Below are 18,630 nucleotides of genomic sequence, written 5' to 3' on the forward strand. Positions count from 1 at the left end.
ACATGGCAAGTGCCTTTATTGATCTCCACCCCCGCATACCCATCTAGTAGGACCCTGATTAACTAATACTTTCTGATCTCAGCAAACTGACTATACTCACAACCAACTGTCATTAGCCACCACTTGTTTATTCTCAGAATGAAGACAATACCTTGTGTTTAATGTGCGCATTAATAATTTGAGTTTTCTCTACCGCAGTTGTGATGATATTCATGGATAAGAGTGTCCCCAATTTTGACTCTTGATTGATGATTCTTAGATGTCTCATGGCTAAGAAGCCCATGTCTGTTTCACGCTTGGTAGTGAGCTTTCTTCTACAGCAGTTAGCTGAAAAACACATCCTGACTTGAAAAGACATCCCTTTGTGAGAAGGCAGCTAACTGCAAAAATAATCATGAAGGATTTGGCCAAATACCATAGCTATAATGAAAGGAAGGAAAGCTTTTGTGTAGAGGATCACAGGCCACACCAAGAACTGGGGCTTCAGTAAACTCAAAGAGCTTAGGCTCGGAGAAGAGCACATATCTTATGAGGCTTTGGTTGGATGGTAAAACCAGTGTCTGGGGTTAAGTCCAGGTCCAAATGGGAGACTCCAGGGGGTGGTTGGAAGGTAAACTTCTGCATGAGACTGGTGAAGAAAAGGAAAAGCTCCATTTTTGCCAGTGGTTCTCCAGCACACATCCGACGACCTGGAGACACAGACACCACAGGAGGTTTTAAGACATCAGCACAGGCTGGGTAGTGGTGGCACATGCCTTTAATTCCAACTCTCAGGAGGCAGAGGCAGGCGAATCTCAGTGAGTTTGAGGTCAGCCTGGTCTACAAGAGCTAGTTCCAGGACAGGCTCAATAGCTACAGCAAAACCCTGTCTTGAAAAACAAAACAAACGAACAAACAAACAAAAAACAAAAAAAGATAAAAATAAAGACATCAGCACAAAACCCTGAACAATCCCAAAGACAAGACCAGATCACACATTCTCCTCTATTTTGGAATGAGTGGGTCAGTCATCAACCTCTGCTGAGCTTTATTGGTTTTGTTTCAAAGCAAGACCTGGAAATAACAAAAAATAAATCCAATGGCAGCTTTAATGATACAGCCTCAACTGAGGAATTACGCAGATCATATTGACCTGAGAGGTTGTCTTGACTGATCATAGATATAGGAAAGCCCAGCACACTGTGGGTGACTTCCTCCCTAGGCAAGTTAGTATTGGATGTATAAAAAAATTTGGCTGAGCATGAGCTAGATGTGGAGGCTGGAAGCAATGTTCTCCCAAGGCCTCTGGCTCCAGGTTCCTGTCTTGAGTTCGTGCCTTGCCTTCCCTCAGTAATGCAATGTGAACCAGAAGTATAAGCCTTTCTTCTCTAAGTTGTTGTTATGGACATGGTGTTCATCACAGCAATAGAAAAGGTAACAATAACAACATTTTAATTTGCAAATACTTTTTGACAGTCATGTGTAACACAAGATCACGCGTAAAAACAAGCACGTGAAGTAAAAGCTAGCTATTTCATTCACCAACTCACATTTATGTCAACACAACAGCTACTGAACTTGGCTAAGCATCTGCTATTGTTCTCAAGAGAACAATGGTGTAGTAGATGACCTACAGATAAATAGGCAGTGTCACAAGGAGACTGTGCAAAGATACCCAGTAAGCCAGGGAAGGCTCATTCTTTGATTGAGAGCTTTATAAGTAAGCTTTGAAAGAAAGGATGAAAAATTCGCCAGGTGACAATGAGGGAAGGTGAGGATGAGGTCTTTTGCCATTAGCTGCATGAGATTTGACTCTCATTATACATGGGGCACCAGGGAGATTATATGGAAAAGAGTAAGGAATAGGAACTAGTCACAGTGATCTTGAAAAGGTCATTAATCTGTAGAAGCATTTGGTAAGAGAGATCCAACTGGTATAATTCTGAAATCTACATTGTTTGGGATAATTAAATAAAATTGAGAAAGGAAACTTTCCAGGTAGAAGTTCATTAAAATAATAAGCTCTTGGTAGTTATCTATATTTCCTAGATTGTACTGTGTGAAGAATAATCTTATTTTTAGATTAAATAGAATGAGTTTTGCATTCATGTTGTAGATTGAAGGCAACACGTTTGAATGAAATGCAGCATCGTTAATGTATATTCTGCCCTCAGTCCTTCTGAAGACACAGCAGGTGTGTTTACTCCCAGGAGGGCTTTAATGTGCTACTTACATTATGGCCAGTAATTTTTGTAATTAATACAGCTGTAGAGCTCTGTTTTAGTTTTTGTTTTTTATAAACATAAATTGCAAATGTCCAAAATCATAGAAGACTTCTATTTTACAACAGAGGGAAAAGATCTCATGTTAACCTTTTGGTTATTGGAGAGCTACACGGAACAGAATCACTCTACATATAACTGCATTTTCTTATTGGGCACAATAATGAGGCCAGGTTTTTATGGGGTTCAAAGTCATGGGTATTTCTTTTCTGTTTAGTTATGTCCATAGAATAGCTAACCTCTCAGTGATAAGGAGGTTTAATGTCAACAAGGCTCTGGCATTATTGTGCTTGGCTTTGGTACTGCTATTGTTCTCGTGGTCTTGCCTGTGTAACAGGTGACCCAACAGGTAAATGATAATTATAACAGTGTTGCAAGCCTTGGAGAAGGCTGTGAAAGGGTTAGCTAATGTAGGTTTGGCGTTAGCTCTTTCCATCTCCCAAGAAATAGGACGTAACTGAATGGTGTCTAACAGAATGAGAAGTAAAGACCTTGGGATGTTAGTTATGACCTTCTGTTGAAGCTTTATTGAGTTTGATGGGAAATTCTGACCAGCCCAACAAGATAAAACATGTAGTATAAGAGGTTCCAACTCTAGCAAGAGAATCTTATTGTATGTGTAAATCTGAGAATGCTCTCTGGAGACAATTAAAGATGTTTAGATCACAAAAGTCCTCCCTTCACAGCACAAGACTTGACAGTGTGGATGTAACCGTAAATGGAAACAGAAGGAAAGGGTACCTTCCCCACAACTAGAGGGACATAAGGACAGAGAGGTTATAGCTAACACTAAAAGCAGACAATAAAATTGATTCATATTTAATATTTTTCTTATAGTTTGAATTTTACTTGTTTGTCTATGACTAAGATGTAGTATTAGGCTGGGTGTGGTGGCGCATGTCTTTCATCCCAGCACTCTGGAGTCAGAGGCAAATGGATCTCTTTGAGTTTGAGGCCAGCCTGGTGTACATAGTGAGTTCCAGGATGGCAAGAGCTACATAGAGAGGCCTTGTCTCATAACAGCAAAAATAACAGCAACAACAAAACCTGAACAAACAAAAAGCAGTATTGTTAGTCTTAGCTTTCTTTAACGGAGGCCCACAATACATTCCAGTTTTTTAGATTTATTTTTAATTATATGTGTCTTTGTGTGTAGGTATGTGTACATATATTCCATCAGAATCCAAAGGCACTGGAGGCTCATGAAGTTGGAGTTACAAACAGTTATCATTGTCAAATGTGGGTGCTAAGAACCACACTCAGGGACTGGGGAGATGACTCAAAGGTTAAGAGCACTGGCTGCTCTTTCAGAGGTCCCAAGTTCAATTCCTAGTACTCACATGGCGACTCACAACCTGTAATGAAATCTGATGCCTCCTTCTGGTGTGCAGGTGTATTCGTATACATAAAACGAATAAATCTTAAAAAAGAAAAAAAGAACCACACTCAGGTCCTTTGCAAAATTTCTTTTAACTGCTGAGTCATCTTCCCAGTACTACAGAGAAAATTTTGATTTCCATACTAAACTGGGGGAAATTCCTAAACAGGTTACTTATCCTAAATATGGATGGCTGTTGCTTGCTTAAAGGTCGAAAGAGACTTCACAGGGAATGCAAAGGCAGCCAGGTTTGAATACAGTATTGATCATGGGGCAAAAGTAAAACTGAAAGTAATTTTTCAGCGTGAAAACCACAAGACGTGAGCATACTCTTGAGGCGACAGCTCTCTTACTCGTTAAAGAAGCTGTGGCAAGTAAGGCACCTTACCCACTGAAAAGGGCACGAAAGCTTCTTTCTTGACGAACCTCCCCTTGGAGCTGAGGAAATGAGTGGGGTTAAAAGTGTCTGGTGTTTCCCACTGGGTTTGATCCCGCAGTACTGATGTCAACAAAGGGATCACCTCTGTGCCCTAGAAATAAAAGTTAGTGCTGTTAGTGAAAAAAAAAATAATGACTTTTCTTTCTAAGAGGCTCCTCTGCAAAGTGTTATAAACATGACTGGCAATTTCTAGATACGGTGTATTCTTGAAAGAAATATGGTCATCTGAGAAGGATTTAAGGTCAGTAATGTGATGTTCCCTTTAGTCACCAAAGTTTTCCTTAGCTTCTAACTGAAACCAGGACCTGGAAATGAGCCTTTAGTGTGTATTAGTTATGTGATATCAGCATGTTATTTAACAGGTTCCCCGTTCAGCTTGTTAACGTTTACTTGTTTCATGAATTTAACAAATTCACTTCTAAGTCTGTGTAGGGGAAGTTCAGTGGTCCTCACTTGCATTGTAAGCTGTAGATGAAAGAATACAAAAGAAAGAACATGGCGGAATTTCTGGAAGGTTCGATGGCTCGGTGAAGATTTGCTCTTTTATCCTTCACAGTCCATGACAGTGGATGACAAATCAAAGATTATATGGACAGATTCTAAATCATAAGCTTCTCTGTTTTCATGTTATGCCACATGTTACAAAACAGCTTTCTATAAATGAAGGGGTGGTTTTAACTGTATAGGAAAGAGCATTCTGAGAATGACAGCAAACAAAACATTGTAAAATCATGATTAAACTCAAAACTCTGAACAGGAGGCATAGTTCAGGCACAAGAATGCCTGCCTTGGGTATACAACATTCAAGTTTAGTCATCAGGAAATAAATTAATTAATTAAAGAAAATATTTACTATTTAATTTTGATAGCTATTATTATTAAACTTGTCTTTAATGACTATTTGGAATATAATCTTTTGGTTAACTTTTACCAAATAAAGTATTTGTGTTTTTTTTCTACTCAAGTAGACAGTTGAATGAAAGCATTTTGTTTTAAAACATGTGTGTAACGCCATTATCTATCTATCTATCTATCTATCTATCTATCTATCTATCTATCTATATCTATCTATCTATCAATCATTTATCAACATATCTATTTACCTAGATTATATGTAAATTTACTTTCTCTGCCTCATAGCAAACATGTTAATTATATTCATTTCACCAAAAAGCTGATTGAACTGTGCCAAGACTGAGCCTACCTCCTAGTAGGACAACACATTAATTAGATATCCCTGTACCTGCAAAGTCCTCTTGACAACCGCATTTTACATGGATTGTAGCACAGCAGGAGGCTAAAACTAAACTCCTACTACTCTTACTGCGTCTTGTGGATCACATTTAATATTGTTTCTCTGTTTTCACTTCTGCTACGGCTTGAAGGTGGAGAGATTCTTCCAAAGGTTCTATGTTCATGACTTGTTTTAAAGGCTCTTTAGAACTTTAGGAGATGAGGACCATGGGACTGGTTCATCTTTATACCAGTGCCAATGTTCCCTTCTAGGGGATTATGGGACTCCAGTCAGCCAGTCTTTGTCTGTTCACTGGCTTCTCCATACAGTTCTCTCAATGCTACCTACTGTCTTCACCAGTTCAACTTAGATGGGCCAGGAATATCTAATCTTCAACGTGAACTGGCAAAACCCTAAGTCGAACGAACCGTTTCTCTTTGCAAGATAGCTGCCTTGTATATTTTATTATAGTCATGTGAAACAGATCACTATCACGTTGCTTGCATTTGTTTTTCTGTTTCACTGTTAATTGGGTGAACTCAGCTCAATAGTGTACCTAACATAGGCTGAGAAGCAAAGCTCCAAAGGTGAGCACAGTCTTGTTCAGAGAGTGTTCCCAGAGTGGGGTGCAGTAGTGTAGCGAAAAGAATTCCGAATGATCAGTAGCACCATGGCTTTATGCAGACATGGGTCCAGCAGCTGTGCTCTGATTAGGTATTGAGGAAATCTATTGGTTCCACCTGCGTTTCACAACCTCCTAGCCATGCTCTCCTTCAGTCTACTTTTAGGAAGGTATACATATATGTCTTCAATTTTCCATTGGAACGCAATGATTTGTTGAAGAAGGAGCCTGGGAATCCATCGGCATAATTCCATGAGAGGATGGGATTGAAGAATGGAGGTGCCAATGAAAGAGCCTGCCTCGAAAAAGCTCAGGACTCTGAGAGTGACATCCTGGCATCCTGGCTCCTTCAAGGAGCAACCTTTCATCCCAGAAAAGATCTACATCCTCTGAATCCCATTTTTTCTCAGTTATAACATAAAATAGAATAATGTTTTACAAAGTGTTAACTGTTGTTATCAGTTGCAGACACACACACGTGTGCACACACATTCACACACACACACACACTCAAACACACAGCTATCTTATTTTGAATGATGGGGAGGAAGGCAAGGCAAGAGATAATAAAAGGAGAGGGAGCAGGAGGGAAGGAGAAAAGTGGGCCAAGACTGTCCCTGAGCTTCAGTCTCAGTGCTTCTACCACGTTAAACATCTGGGATATACTCTCTCCTCTTGCCTGTCTAAGCCCTTACCTTTGGAATATAGTAGTTCTTAAACATAACATCTGTGGTTGTCTCACGGGGTAAGCCTGTGGGCAGTATGTTAGCAACCCTCTGTATTTCATGAACGACAGCGTCTGTGTAGGGCATTTGAGTTCGGTGCTCAATTCGAGGCTGAACTGAGCCCACAACTTTGATGATCTCTTCATGGACCTTTGCTGAATACAATACAATTAGAGGTTAGGGTTCTGCCTGCACATGGAGTCAAGTGATTTTTAAATAAGTGATTTATATATAAAATATATAAATATATAACATTAAATATGTAAAATATAAAATATTAAATTAGTGATATTTATATAAAATATAAAAGTCAAACCCAATTGTTCTCTCAACTTGGGAGCTTTCTTCATCATCCTTCTGACTTTCTGCTTCTGTTTCTAAGGCTGCTCTGTGAATGAGCATGATTTCAGATTATCTCAGGGTGTGTAAAGAGCAAACCCTACTTTCTTTCAAAAGATTTATTTGATTTTCAATTGTATGTATATGTGTGTGTGTGTATTTGTGGGTATGTGAACGTGAGTTCGGGTGCCCAGGGAATACAGAAGAGCCTTTGGAGCTAGAGTTGTGATTCCCCTGGTCTGAAAACTGTGAACAGAGCTCTGATCCTCTACAAGAAGATCAACTAATTTGCTGAGCCACCTCCCCAGCCCCAACGCTCTCTTTCTTATTCTCAAAGGAAACTAACTATGTAAGCTATTGTCAAGGTTACAATTTACAGGTATCCAGTATGACTGTAGAATTCTGTGGTTTTAATTCCTAGAGACTTTTGTTTTCCTTCGCTGGGGTAATGCTCTGAATCTTAGAGACTTACCCTGAACCTCAGGGTATCGCATCATGAGTATAATACCCCAGCGCAGTGTGGAGGCTGTGGTCTCTGTTCCTGCTCCAAACAAATTACTCACGAGGGCTAACAAATTTTCTTCATTGAAATAGTCAGCAGATGGATCGTTTTTCTAAAATGTTAAAATACGTCTTTAGTCATGTAATAATGTCACAATGGGTAATTGTAAAAGATTACCATAGATTAAAAACAGCAGGTGGAGCTCTCTTCAGCTTAGAGGACTTTCCTTTTATTATGCAGCTGTTTTACAGAACTGGAGGACTTGGAGTAAGTGCCAGATGCTAACAATGCTAAATAAATCTGAAAATAGCAAAGGCTGTTTTCGTTTAGGAAGGTTATGAGATAGTATTCAATTGAGTTATTAAAACACTCCCCACGCCTTATTATAGTATTGTGAAATACCATATTAATTCTCTTTAAATTTTTTTCTTTTTAAAATTTTTATATTTCTTTAGTATTTCTTTTTAATTTTTTAACAAAGTAATCTTTCTTAGGTTTAACAGATGAAACACATTGCAAGATTACTAAAAAAATAAAAAGCTAATATAGGGCTGGAGAGATGGCTCAGTGGTTAAGAGCACTGGCTGCTCTTCCAAAGGTCCTGAGTTCAATTCCCAGCAACTACATGGTGGCTCACAACCATCTGTAATGAGATCTGGTACCCTCTTCAGGCCTGCAGGTATACGTGCAGGCAGAATACTATATACATAGTAAATAAACAAATCTTTAAAGAACTAATATAAAAGATCTTTATATCTTTCCCCAATAATAATATGCAAATGTAAGCAAAATGTAATAAATAACATCTTCAGTCTATAAATGACCCACTGTTAATCTGAGTTCAGTTGTATATCTTTTCTGAAGGAATATTTTGCTTCTAGAAGTGATTAGTTATATTAATAGCAAATCTTGGCCAAAGAACCCACTGAGAGAAGCACCATTACCTCCTGCTGTCTGAGCAGAAAAGCATCAATGAGACTTCTCGGATCATTTTTGTCCAGATTATTACGGTGTTCTAGGAAGGTCATCCTTATGAAGGAAAATAATTCATCTCTGTTCCTTATGATCTTCTTGTGGCTTCTTAGGAGAAATCCCAAAACAGGAAACATATTAAAAAGCTAAAAAATTTAAAAAATACTTTAAGTATGGGTATAAGCTAGTTGGGACAATGCAAGTGAAAATATGATTAGTGAAAAATTGTAGAAATAACAGTTTCAGTTTTTGCCTCAGCTAAGAATGATAAACGGAATTATATAATGATGTTTTTCCATTTGTCAGAATTAAACAATCAACAGCAAATCCTGAAACAGCTCATAAGTTCTATCTACGCACAGTATTTTGCATATTGTACCTGTGGGGTAGCATAATTAAAGGTGATACGGTATACAGCAATAATATCAGCTTTTTGAGGAGAGAAAGAAGCCCAGTGTTTATTTAAAAGAAAAAAATCTTCATGCCGGGCGATGGTGGCGCACGCCTTTAATCCCAGCACTTGGGAGGCAGAGGCAGGCGGATCTCTGTGAGTTCGAGACCAACCTGGTCTACAGAGCTAGTTCCAGGACAAGCTCCAAAGCCACAGAGAAACCCTGTCTCGAAATACCAAAAAGTTCTGGTAAACAACTGCATCATCTTAATCCCAAACAACACAATAAATTCACTTAAGTTTTCTGTGGAACCACAGAAACCCTTCAGTTTGTAACAGACATTATCTGTAGATCCCATCAAGAAGTACCACTTTATAAAGTCATCCCCAACCCGTAAAAACGTTTCACGAAGACTTTGACAGGGACACCTTTGTATTATAAGGACATTCTTGAACTCCTTGATGTAGAAAAGAACCCTTCAGTTTGTAACAGACATTATCTGTAGATCCCATCAAGAAGTACCACTTTATAAAGTCATCCCCAACCCGTAAAAACGTTTCACGAAGACTTTGACAGGGACACCTTTGTATTATAAGGACATTCTTGAACTCCTTGATGTAGAAAAGATCCATCAAGTACACTGTATTATTAACTTAGCTCACACATACTGTTAGTGGTTGGTGAGCTCTCAGTTAACCATCTCCCGGTCCAGATGCCCCTGGAAGAGTACAGGGTTGGCACCAACCATAGCAGCTAGATTTAAAGAAGTTCTTGGTTCAGAAGTCAAGAGATTGAAGGCAGCATGCAAGGGATGGTGACAAGATGTGTTAGATACCTTGACCAGAGAGGCAGTCTCCATCCCTTCTTTTCCCCATTTAATCTGAGGCTGGAGATGAGACGTAACAAAGATTTTTTTTTAGGATGTTAATGGTTCTCTGAATAAAGCTAATTTTAAAGATGCAATTCTTCATACTTGTTTTTTTTTGTTTCTTTTGTTGTTGTTATTGTTTGCAACTGATGAGCGGTGCAAGCTTTGACATTTGACTTTATTGTTTGCTAAAATCTCTCAATATACTTATTTTTAGTTAGATAAGATCTGGTATTTAGTCGCCTTCTCAAAGGAGTTGTTAAAACCCCTTTTCCTAACTGAATTCCACTATACACTTCTTATTTAATTGATGCTTAATTCATATCCCATGAATGGTTGTTGGTGTAGGTAAATGACAGATGGCTACATTTATAAGACAGACCAAAGCCATACATTAGTGTTTCTCACGATCCATGCATCATGGTATTTATTGCAGTGCTTTGTGATGAGAGGACCATCGGGTAGGTTAAACAAGCATGTTTGTTTGTTTATACCATCATACTTAGAACACATTAGCATCCTTTGTACAGCCTCTCGAATAGTCAAGTATACCTCATAGGATCTAAATCACAAAAGGAAATCAAAAAAGAAAGAAAGAAACATTACCACAATGCTTGGGCTTCCAATGAGCTTCACGTTTTCACCAATTAAGGTTAGGAGTCTTAGGAACTGGGGGTCTTGGTAGTCAAACCGTTTCCCAAGCAACACGGACACAATGACGTTAGCAACAGAAGCATTCAGTACTCTTTTGATCTCAAAGGGTTTTCCTAGAAGGCAATTCATTGAGCAGGTCAGGAATAGCCACATACACAGTGCTAAATCACTTCCAGACGGACTGGGGCAGGCTTTCCAATGAAGAGTTTCGGAGAAGGATTAGCTGTGTTTGTGTCCTTCAGGGATGTGAACTTTATAGCTCTGGCTCATGTCTAGAAGTTGCCACAAATGCTCAGATGGCCACAAAGGAAATGAAGTGGAAATGTGAACGAAGACTGGCATTCAGCTCTGCTACAGAAAAAATAATGTGGCACGGGCAACTTAACGTGTGTGTGTGTGTGTGTGTGTGTGTAGCTTTCTAGTGCAGTGTGTGGAGAGAGGGTTGTTATTGCACAACAAATGGGAAAACATCACTCACTATAGTAGGCTACACTGAAGTTTGGGCTAGAAATTCTACTACATTCTGATGTTTTCTGCATCATTGAAATCTACACAGAGCGTGAAATCAGACCTGGTTTCGCAGGTCTGTATCTGTGTTACAGGGGAGACTGAGGTAGGAAGATCTAATGTTGAGGACTTCCCAAGCTGTAGAATGAGTTCAAGGCCAGCCTAGACAGCCAAGTGGGATCAATTTCCAAAATAAAAAGTAAAAGGAAGGTTGCAGCTGCAGCTTAGTGGTCACGTGCTTGCTTAGTATGCATGGGCCCAAGGTTCCTTACCCAGTTACATCTCCCACAGACATATACAAAAGCTTACTTGGCTTATGAGGTTATAACCTCATAAAACCTATTTACTTATTTATTTTAGGAATAACATATTGAGGGCATGGTAAGAGAGGGGATAATCAGGTTGGCCACTCACAAGCATGCCAACTTTGTACTGGCATAATTATTTATCTACTTATTTTTTAGGGAAAATATCATTAGGTAGCCTGGCTAGCCCAGAATTTTCTATATAGCCTGACTGGCCTTGAACTCATAGAAAACCACCTGCCTCTCCCTCTTGAGTGCTGAGATTAATGGGTTTTAGTTACTTTTCTATTGCTGTGAAGGCACCATGAACAAATATATATGTGTGTGTGTGTGTGTTTGTGTGTATATACACACACACACATATATATATATATATTTAACATTGAATATGACTTACAGTTTAAGAATCTTAGAGCTCATTACCATCATAGACCAGACATAATACTAGAGCACTGGCTGAGAGCTTACTTTCTTATCCACAAGCAATATGCTGGGAAATGGTGTGGGTTTTAGAAGTCTAAAAGCCCACCCTCAATAACACACCTTCTCCAACAATACCACACTTCCTAGACTTTCCTAAACAGTTCCCCCGAACTGAGGACCAAGTATTCAAATGTATGAATCTATGTGGGCCATTCACATTCAAAACACCACAAAAGATAAGTTAATGCAAGAATAACAAATTTGTTGGCTCAGCACTACATATAGCGTAGGCATCATTAGACTGAACACATAGAAACAGAGGGTAAAGTAGCCTTTTTTCAACTTTGCTTCCATGAACCAGGGAGAGTTGAATGAAAACATGATTGGGCACAAAGGGTGTAGTCTAATCATAATAGCCTCAGTATGGAACCTAGGGAGGCTGCTCAGACTCCGATTGTCCTCCCTCTGCCTGGTACTTCCTCCAAGGGATGGAGCAGAGCTCCTTCAAAAATGGGAGTCTTAGTCGGGTGGTGGTGGCGCACGCCTTTAATCCCAGCACTGCGGAGGCAGAGGCAGGTGGATCTCTGTGAGTTTGAGTCCAGCCTGGTCTACAAGAGCTAGTTCCAGGACAGGAACCAAAAGCTACGGAGAAACCCTGTCTCGAAAATAAAAAAAAAAAAAAAAAAAAAAAAATGGGAGTCTTAGGATCTAATACCATAGGTCAGAGAATTTTCTGCAGACAACTCCAAGACAGAATGGACAGTGAAGATTAGAATGATACTCCTAGATTGCTTTGAGAAAAAGGGTTTCCTCAGAGAGAATTTCCAGTTTCAGTAGCCTGACTTTGAGAAGAAACATCAGGAAAAAAAGATGTAAAGGAACCTGGAGATGTCTAATTGCCAGGCATTCTTCGGGGTCTGCTTGGCATCTGCTGACGAACCTCTAATGGCTGGTAGCTGGTAATCATCTTGTCGAGTGCCCTGGTCTGTGGTATCTAGCCTTTACTAATGAATTCTTCCCTTGTCTGGACAAAGTTAAGGACCTTCTTGGCTGTAAGACATTGGAGATGAGAGAGTCTAAGGAAGATCAAGTAAAGTACAAAGATAAAAAAGAAATATGATACACTTGAGGATGACCTGGAAATCTCAGCCTTGGGGGTAATGGCACTTAGGCATTTACTCCTGAGCCAGACTGCTCTGGCTTCTGACTTCTCCTTTGACAAGCATGACTCTGCTGCCTCCCGTATCTATCCCCCATCCCTGGCAGCTGCTCAGATGGAAGATTCATCTGTTCTGCTGCCCAAAGCACCTTATCTGTTCTCGAACTAGCCATCATGGGCCAGTTTTTAAATTCTCTTATGTAGGAGACCAAAATCCGGATGCTATGTATTATGTCACAGTTAACTTCTTGGTAAGTAAATACTGCATTACACGAGCATTATTGCATATTATTTGAGAATAAAAGGACAGCATATTTTCAAAATACTTTCAAACAGTTCAAAATTTATTTTATATAAAAGTAAATTCCAACTGATTTATATATATAGGGGAAAATATCAGAAAGAGAGGGTGGAAGAAAGGGAAGGAGGAAGCACAGAGAGAGGAAGAGGCGCAGGAAGGGGGAGAGAAAGGAGCAGGAGAGAATAAGAACAAGTGTCTCATCTGACATGGACGGTATTTGAGTAGACAGCATTGGACACTTGTATGTCCTTGGGATTTTGTTTTACAAGTTAAATTATTTCAAACTACATGACTAAACATACCTTCTGTTGATTTTTTGCTCATGAAATGGTTTTATTTACAGACCTTTGTGAGATTCAAAATCCTGTACAAGATGCTGGCATTCTTCTATGATAGTGTCTTCTATAATCTGCTTGCCCATGCCAAAGTTCCTCAGCGTGGTCAAACTGAACCTTCTCATTGTTTTCCAGTTTTCATCATGTGAAAAGACAATTCCTTAGAGAGAAAAGAGTGCGTCTAAGTTACCTCCAACAGTGTTAAATTTAGTGGTCAAGGACAAATAAAAATTATAGACGAAAGCTTTGATATTCTCTGCCAGAAATAAGGGAAGAATGGGTTGATGCATAGTCTAATAGTAGTTATCTAGCAGTTTTCAAACCCTAGTTTCATTTCTCAGCAAGTTAATAAAGAAAACAAGCAAGATCTCCCTGCCAAGATTAGTAAGTCTCCCTTTTTTCACTTCCTAGAAGATTTGCTGTAGAAAACATTCTAAGCAGTTTCCCTTCTCTTTGAAATATACACACATCTTTTTGAAAACCAAGTCATCATTCTTTAGATGTAAGACTAGAATGTCTTTCCTAAATATCTGGAGACCTGTCTGAAATGATCAGGGAAACAAGATCCCTGTTTCTCAGCTCCTCTGGGAAGATAAGAACCTAGGGTTAGATAGGCAGAACTTAACCTAACGTGCATACCATACATATATGGTAAATTTGTTTCTCTTTGTGCGACTCCAATTAGCAAAGCCAGTATCATGAGTCCTAGCTAATTTTTTTTTTCATCCGAGAGGCTTCAGTGTGAATATCTGATGCAGTATGTAAAAGGCATTCCTTCCTGGTTTTATAGTGGTGGACTGTGAAGCACATCCTTCTCCTGTAAAAAGGTATTTTCTTTTTCTAGTAGTACAGCAAGGACTTCTGGGTTGGGAAAACATTTTGTAATTTTTGTTGCTGAATTCAGTATATGATTTTTGAGTTTCTATTTGATTCTTATATCAACCTAGGTGTCAATGAACAATTGCAAACAAATTCACTATTTTCCAGGGAGAAAGATTAATCCAAAGCATATAAAACTATCAAAGTAAGGAGATAAGAATAAATAAATGGAACATAGTTAATATTTAACAACTTTAACAAAAAGGATATATTCAAAGTTTAGGGATCTTTACCTTTTCCGTCAAAAAGTCTTTCAAATATAGGCACCCGAGAACGCTCCCCAAATTGATTGCCATAATTAATAAGGGCATCTTTCACTGTCTCATAGCCAGAAAGCACCACCACCTTCTTTGGTCCCATATGAAAGGTGTAAATGGGGCCATATTTCTTGGAGAGCTTTGGTGAAAAAAAAAAAAAAAGTAGAGAAAGAACTGAAACATCAGGGTATAATCAAAAGTGAAATCGATCATGACCTCTGGCCTTCGTTACTAGAGTTTACTCCTCCAGCCATCATAGCCCCTGGAGCCCCACTGGTGGCCTTCAGTTCATGATCCTGGGCTCTATTTGATTTCAAATGTGAGAGTAAGACTTGTCTTTTACTACAGAATGAACCATTGTCTCTCCCTATTATGTTTTTGTTTGAAAACAACAAATGCCCTGCCACAACTCTGGAAAAACCAAACATTTCTTTGTTACCACGCTAATATATGCCATATGAACATATCCTGTTTCTTAGGGTGTGCTGTGATGTTAGGACCAAGTTAATTCTCTATTATTGCTAACATTTTTTATTAAAAGAAACATTCCATTTTCTTTAATAATTGAAGGATAACAGAAGCCAATATACATGGCATCCTGATTTACTCTTAGTTCCGTTACATCTCAGCTCCCTTACCTGAAGTAGATTATCACCTCTGTTGAACAGAAAGGTTACTGTGTCTTTATGAGGTCTCACAGTAGGTGGTGCTGCTCAGCAAGAACCACACAATCAGTGGCACACTGGCTAAGAGCCTGTGGTCTTAACCGACCTGAGTTTTTGTGAAGACTAAGATGGCTCGGAATGCTCCTTTACATTAAAACTTACTTATTTAGAGTTGCAACAGAAATCGAAGGATGACTCAATGATTTAAAAAATTAGTACAATTAAAATCACTCTTTCCGAAGTAGAAATTAAAATGAGAATTCGAGAACAGAGTGTTTTGTTTGAGAACTGCTTTGTATTGGGTAGATTAGCATATCTCATAAAAACAATTTGAGGATAAGTTTAGTTAAAAAAAAGGTCCAGATAATGGAAAAGAGTTGAAACCTCCCTGTTCTGTGGGTGGAAATAGTTCAGAACAAGACATATGTGTGGAAATGAGAAAGAAAATGAAAAAACATGCTGCAAAGATTTTAGCCTAGTTAATATATAAGCAAAGGACAGGAGTAGTGTGGAAATAAAGTTGAGGAACACCTAATTAGATGAAGAAATTTGCTGAATGAAGATCTCATTCTTATGAGGAATTAACCTGATTTTGAATTGTAGGATAAGGGGCCACAAAGTTGTTTTAAGTATTGATTCTAGGAAGTAATTTCTGTAAAGTAAACTTATCTGTAATATGGAGATAAAATGCCGTTTTATCTTCCCCCAGGTTGGTTAAGGGGAGTATGCTAAATGTGTTGACTTATTAAATAAAAAGCACGAGGCAAATTTAAAGCGATTTTATTTTATTTTTTTGATCAATTGAAGTAATATAGTTTTTTTTTCTTCAATACCTTGTCTTTTAAGATTTTAATGTTAGACTGGGTGGTAGTGGCACATATCTTTAATCCCAGCACTTGGGAGGCAGAGGCAGGTGGATCTCTGTGAGTTTGAGGCCAGCCTGGTCTACAGAGTGAGTTCCAGGACAGATTCCAAAACTACACAAAAACACCCTATCTCAAAAAACCAAAATTTTAAAAAAAAGAAAAAAAGATTTTAAAATTAAAATATTACAAATTTTTTGAGAACTCAACTCAGAAACACTTTAGAACTTAAAGTTTAAACTTTATCATGTGGTATCATTAGACCAGTTCTTGTGTGAACTCTGTAAACTGGAAGATAGCAACACAAAGGACAAGAGCTGAACTCAATCATCAGACTGATGGAGACCTAGATCTGAACTATGGACGCAGAGTAAGCTGAATTCATTCATCAGACTGATAGAAGACCTAGATCTGAACTGCTGGACCATTAGTATAGATTTTCATCTTATTTATGATAGAAATTTGAGTAGTTAACCTGAAGTCTGCAGATACACAAATAATCAAACTTAGTTGTTTTATAGTAGATCATATATGAAAAAAATGTAGACCAGAACACTTGAGGTGAAGATTACATGGCATAGATACTTGAGAATATAATTGTCACTTAACTCCTTGAATCATATTGGCTAATTTTTACAAACACACACACACACACACTCACACATAGAAATTTTAGTGTGTATATGCATTTTTAAGCAGCTCTGTCAATTTTGAAATCTGATCACCCCAAAACACATATGTGAACTGTTGTTAGCACATGCAAGTTAATAAGCATCACATGCATACACACACACCACCACCACCACCACCACCACCACCACCACCTCAAGAGAATTATCATGTACATCTGGATGCCTTTTTGTCTTACCTCTAGCATGGTCTGATATGGCCTCTTCAAGTTGAGCATGTGTAGATTTCCGATAATTGGCCAAGGTTTGGGTCCTGGAGGCTGTAGTTTGGATGCTTTGGCCATAAAGGCTTTCACGTTTAAAGTAAAAATGAGAATAAGTGCCAGAAGCACAAGTAGAGCAGAAGAATCAAACCAACTCATTCTCTTAAGCTGATGTAATTACTAATGAATTAGAACTCTTTCCAATTATGACCAGATAGAACCAACCCTTCTGATGAAAACCAAAGACTTCAAGGTGTCGCTAGGTTTACTATAGGCACTGTCTTTCACCTATTTTATAATTAAGCTGAGATAAGCCCTGTTCTTCATCCTTGCCCTGTTTTGATCTTTTACCCTTCCCCTCCAGTTCAACCTATTCTGTCCAATAAAATAGGGAAGGATTTTCTCTTTATGTAAAACGGTGATTAAGCTTATATTTCCTTATGCTTAACCCTGAGCATGAAGTCCACACTTCCACAGTGAGCTCGATTGCATTATTTGGTAAGTAGAGTGCAGCATGGTCTCTGCATGAGTGGTGAGATGTGAAAACCACATTGAGAGCTTCAAATTTCTTAGACGGTTACATGATCTTATGTTTCCTCCCCTTTAATACCCTGGACAGGGCACTTATCTGAAACTTAGCAAGAATTGAGCACAGACTCTATTTCAGATCTTCAGTAAACGAATCTCTTCTAAAAATATTTGGGAGATTGAGAAATGAAGGAAAATAATAGTGTATGAACATTGCATTGTGCAATTTATATTGTACCATGATAGAGAACTTTTAAAGAATATTATTGAATATTTTATTAATGTATTATAATTCTAATAGTTGGCATTACTTTTATAATACACACACAGAACACAATTTGATCGTACTCTTCTTCCCAATTGCCCGCTTTTATTTCCTCCCACCTATTACTGCCCGCTCCTCTTTCTAAATAGTTCCCCTTCTACTTCATGTGTTTAAAAACCATTCAGATTCTATATATGAGAGAAAACAAGTAATATTTCTCTGTGAGTCTTGCCTATTTTGATTAACATTATGATATTTTATTCCATTCACATAATAATTTTATTCTTTATATCTAAATAATACTTTATTAGGTACACACGCTACTTTTCCCCCTTCTTTCCTTTCCCCTTTCCTTCATCTTCTCCTCTCTCTCTTTCTGTCTCTCTCTCTCTTTCTTTCTCTCTCCATCTCTCTCTCTCTTTTCAGCTCCTTGTTTTCACATTTTATTTATTGTGTGTATGCATCCTGTGTGAATGTCAGAGTACTGCTAGTGGCAGTAAATTTCCTTCTACCATGTGGATCCTGGGGTCATCAGATTTGGCAGTAGATCCCTTTACCCACTGAGTCATCTCACTGACCTCCATCCCATGCTTTCTTTATCTACGTGCATAGTTATGATGCCTAAGGTGATTTCACAACTCAATTATTAAGAATAACTACAGCAAACCGAGGTGTGTTGGTATCTTTTACATTCTGACATTGACTCCTTTAGATGTACTCCAGGAGTAGATAGCTGCATCATATGATCTTGATATATAGCTCACACTAGATTTACACTGGCTATCTTCCTGTCTCAGCCTCTGGAGTGCTGGGATTACCGGTATATATATATATATATATATATATATATATATATATATATATA

The 18,630-nt window shown here is 38.4% G+C and overlaps 1 protein-coding gene across 1 annotated transcript; it reads right to left on the reverse strand.

Moving 5' to 3' along the window:
• Positions 1–501: 501 nt before the first annotated feature.
• LOC130890388 (cytochrome P450 2K6-like) lies at positions 502–17,054 on the reverse strand. The gene is made up of 9 exons (XM_057794321.1): positions 16,949–17,054; positions 14,529–14,691; positions 13,427–13,576; positions 10,339–10,499; positions 8,445–8,618; positions 7,471–7,612; positions 6,630–6,814; positions 4,028–4,169; positions 502–689 (listed from the first exon to the last, which is right to left on the reverse strand). Exons 1-9 carry the CDS (start codon positions 17,051–17,053, stop codon positions 502–504), a joined length of 1,410 nt encoding a protein of 469 aa, XP_057650304.1. The 5' UTR covers position 17,054.
• Positions 17,055–18,630: the final 1,576 nt, after the last annotated feature.

Source organism: Chionomys nivalis, chromosome 19 (genome assembly GCF_950005125.1).
Source record: "Chionomys nivalis chromosome 19, mChiNiv1.1, whole genome shotgun sequence".
Taxonomy (NCBI): Eukaryota; Metazoa; Chordata; class Mammalia; order Rodentia; family Cricetidae; genus Chionomys; species Chionomys nivalis.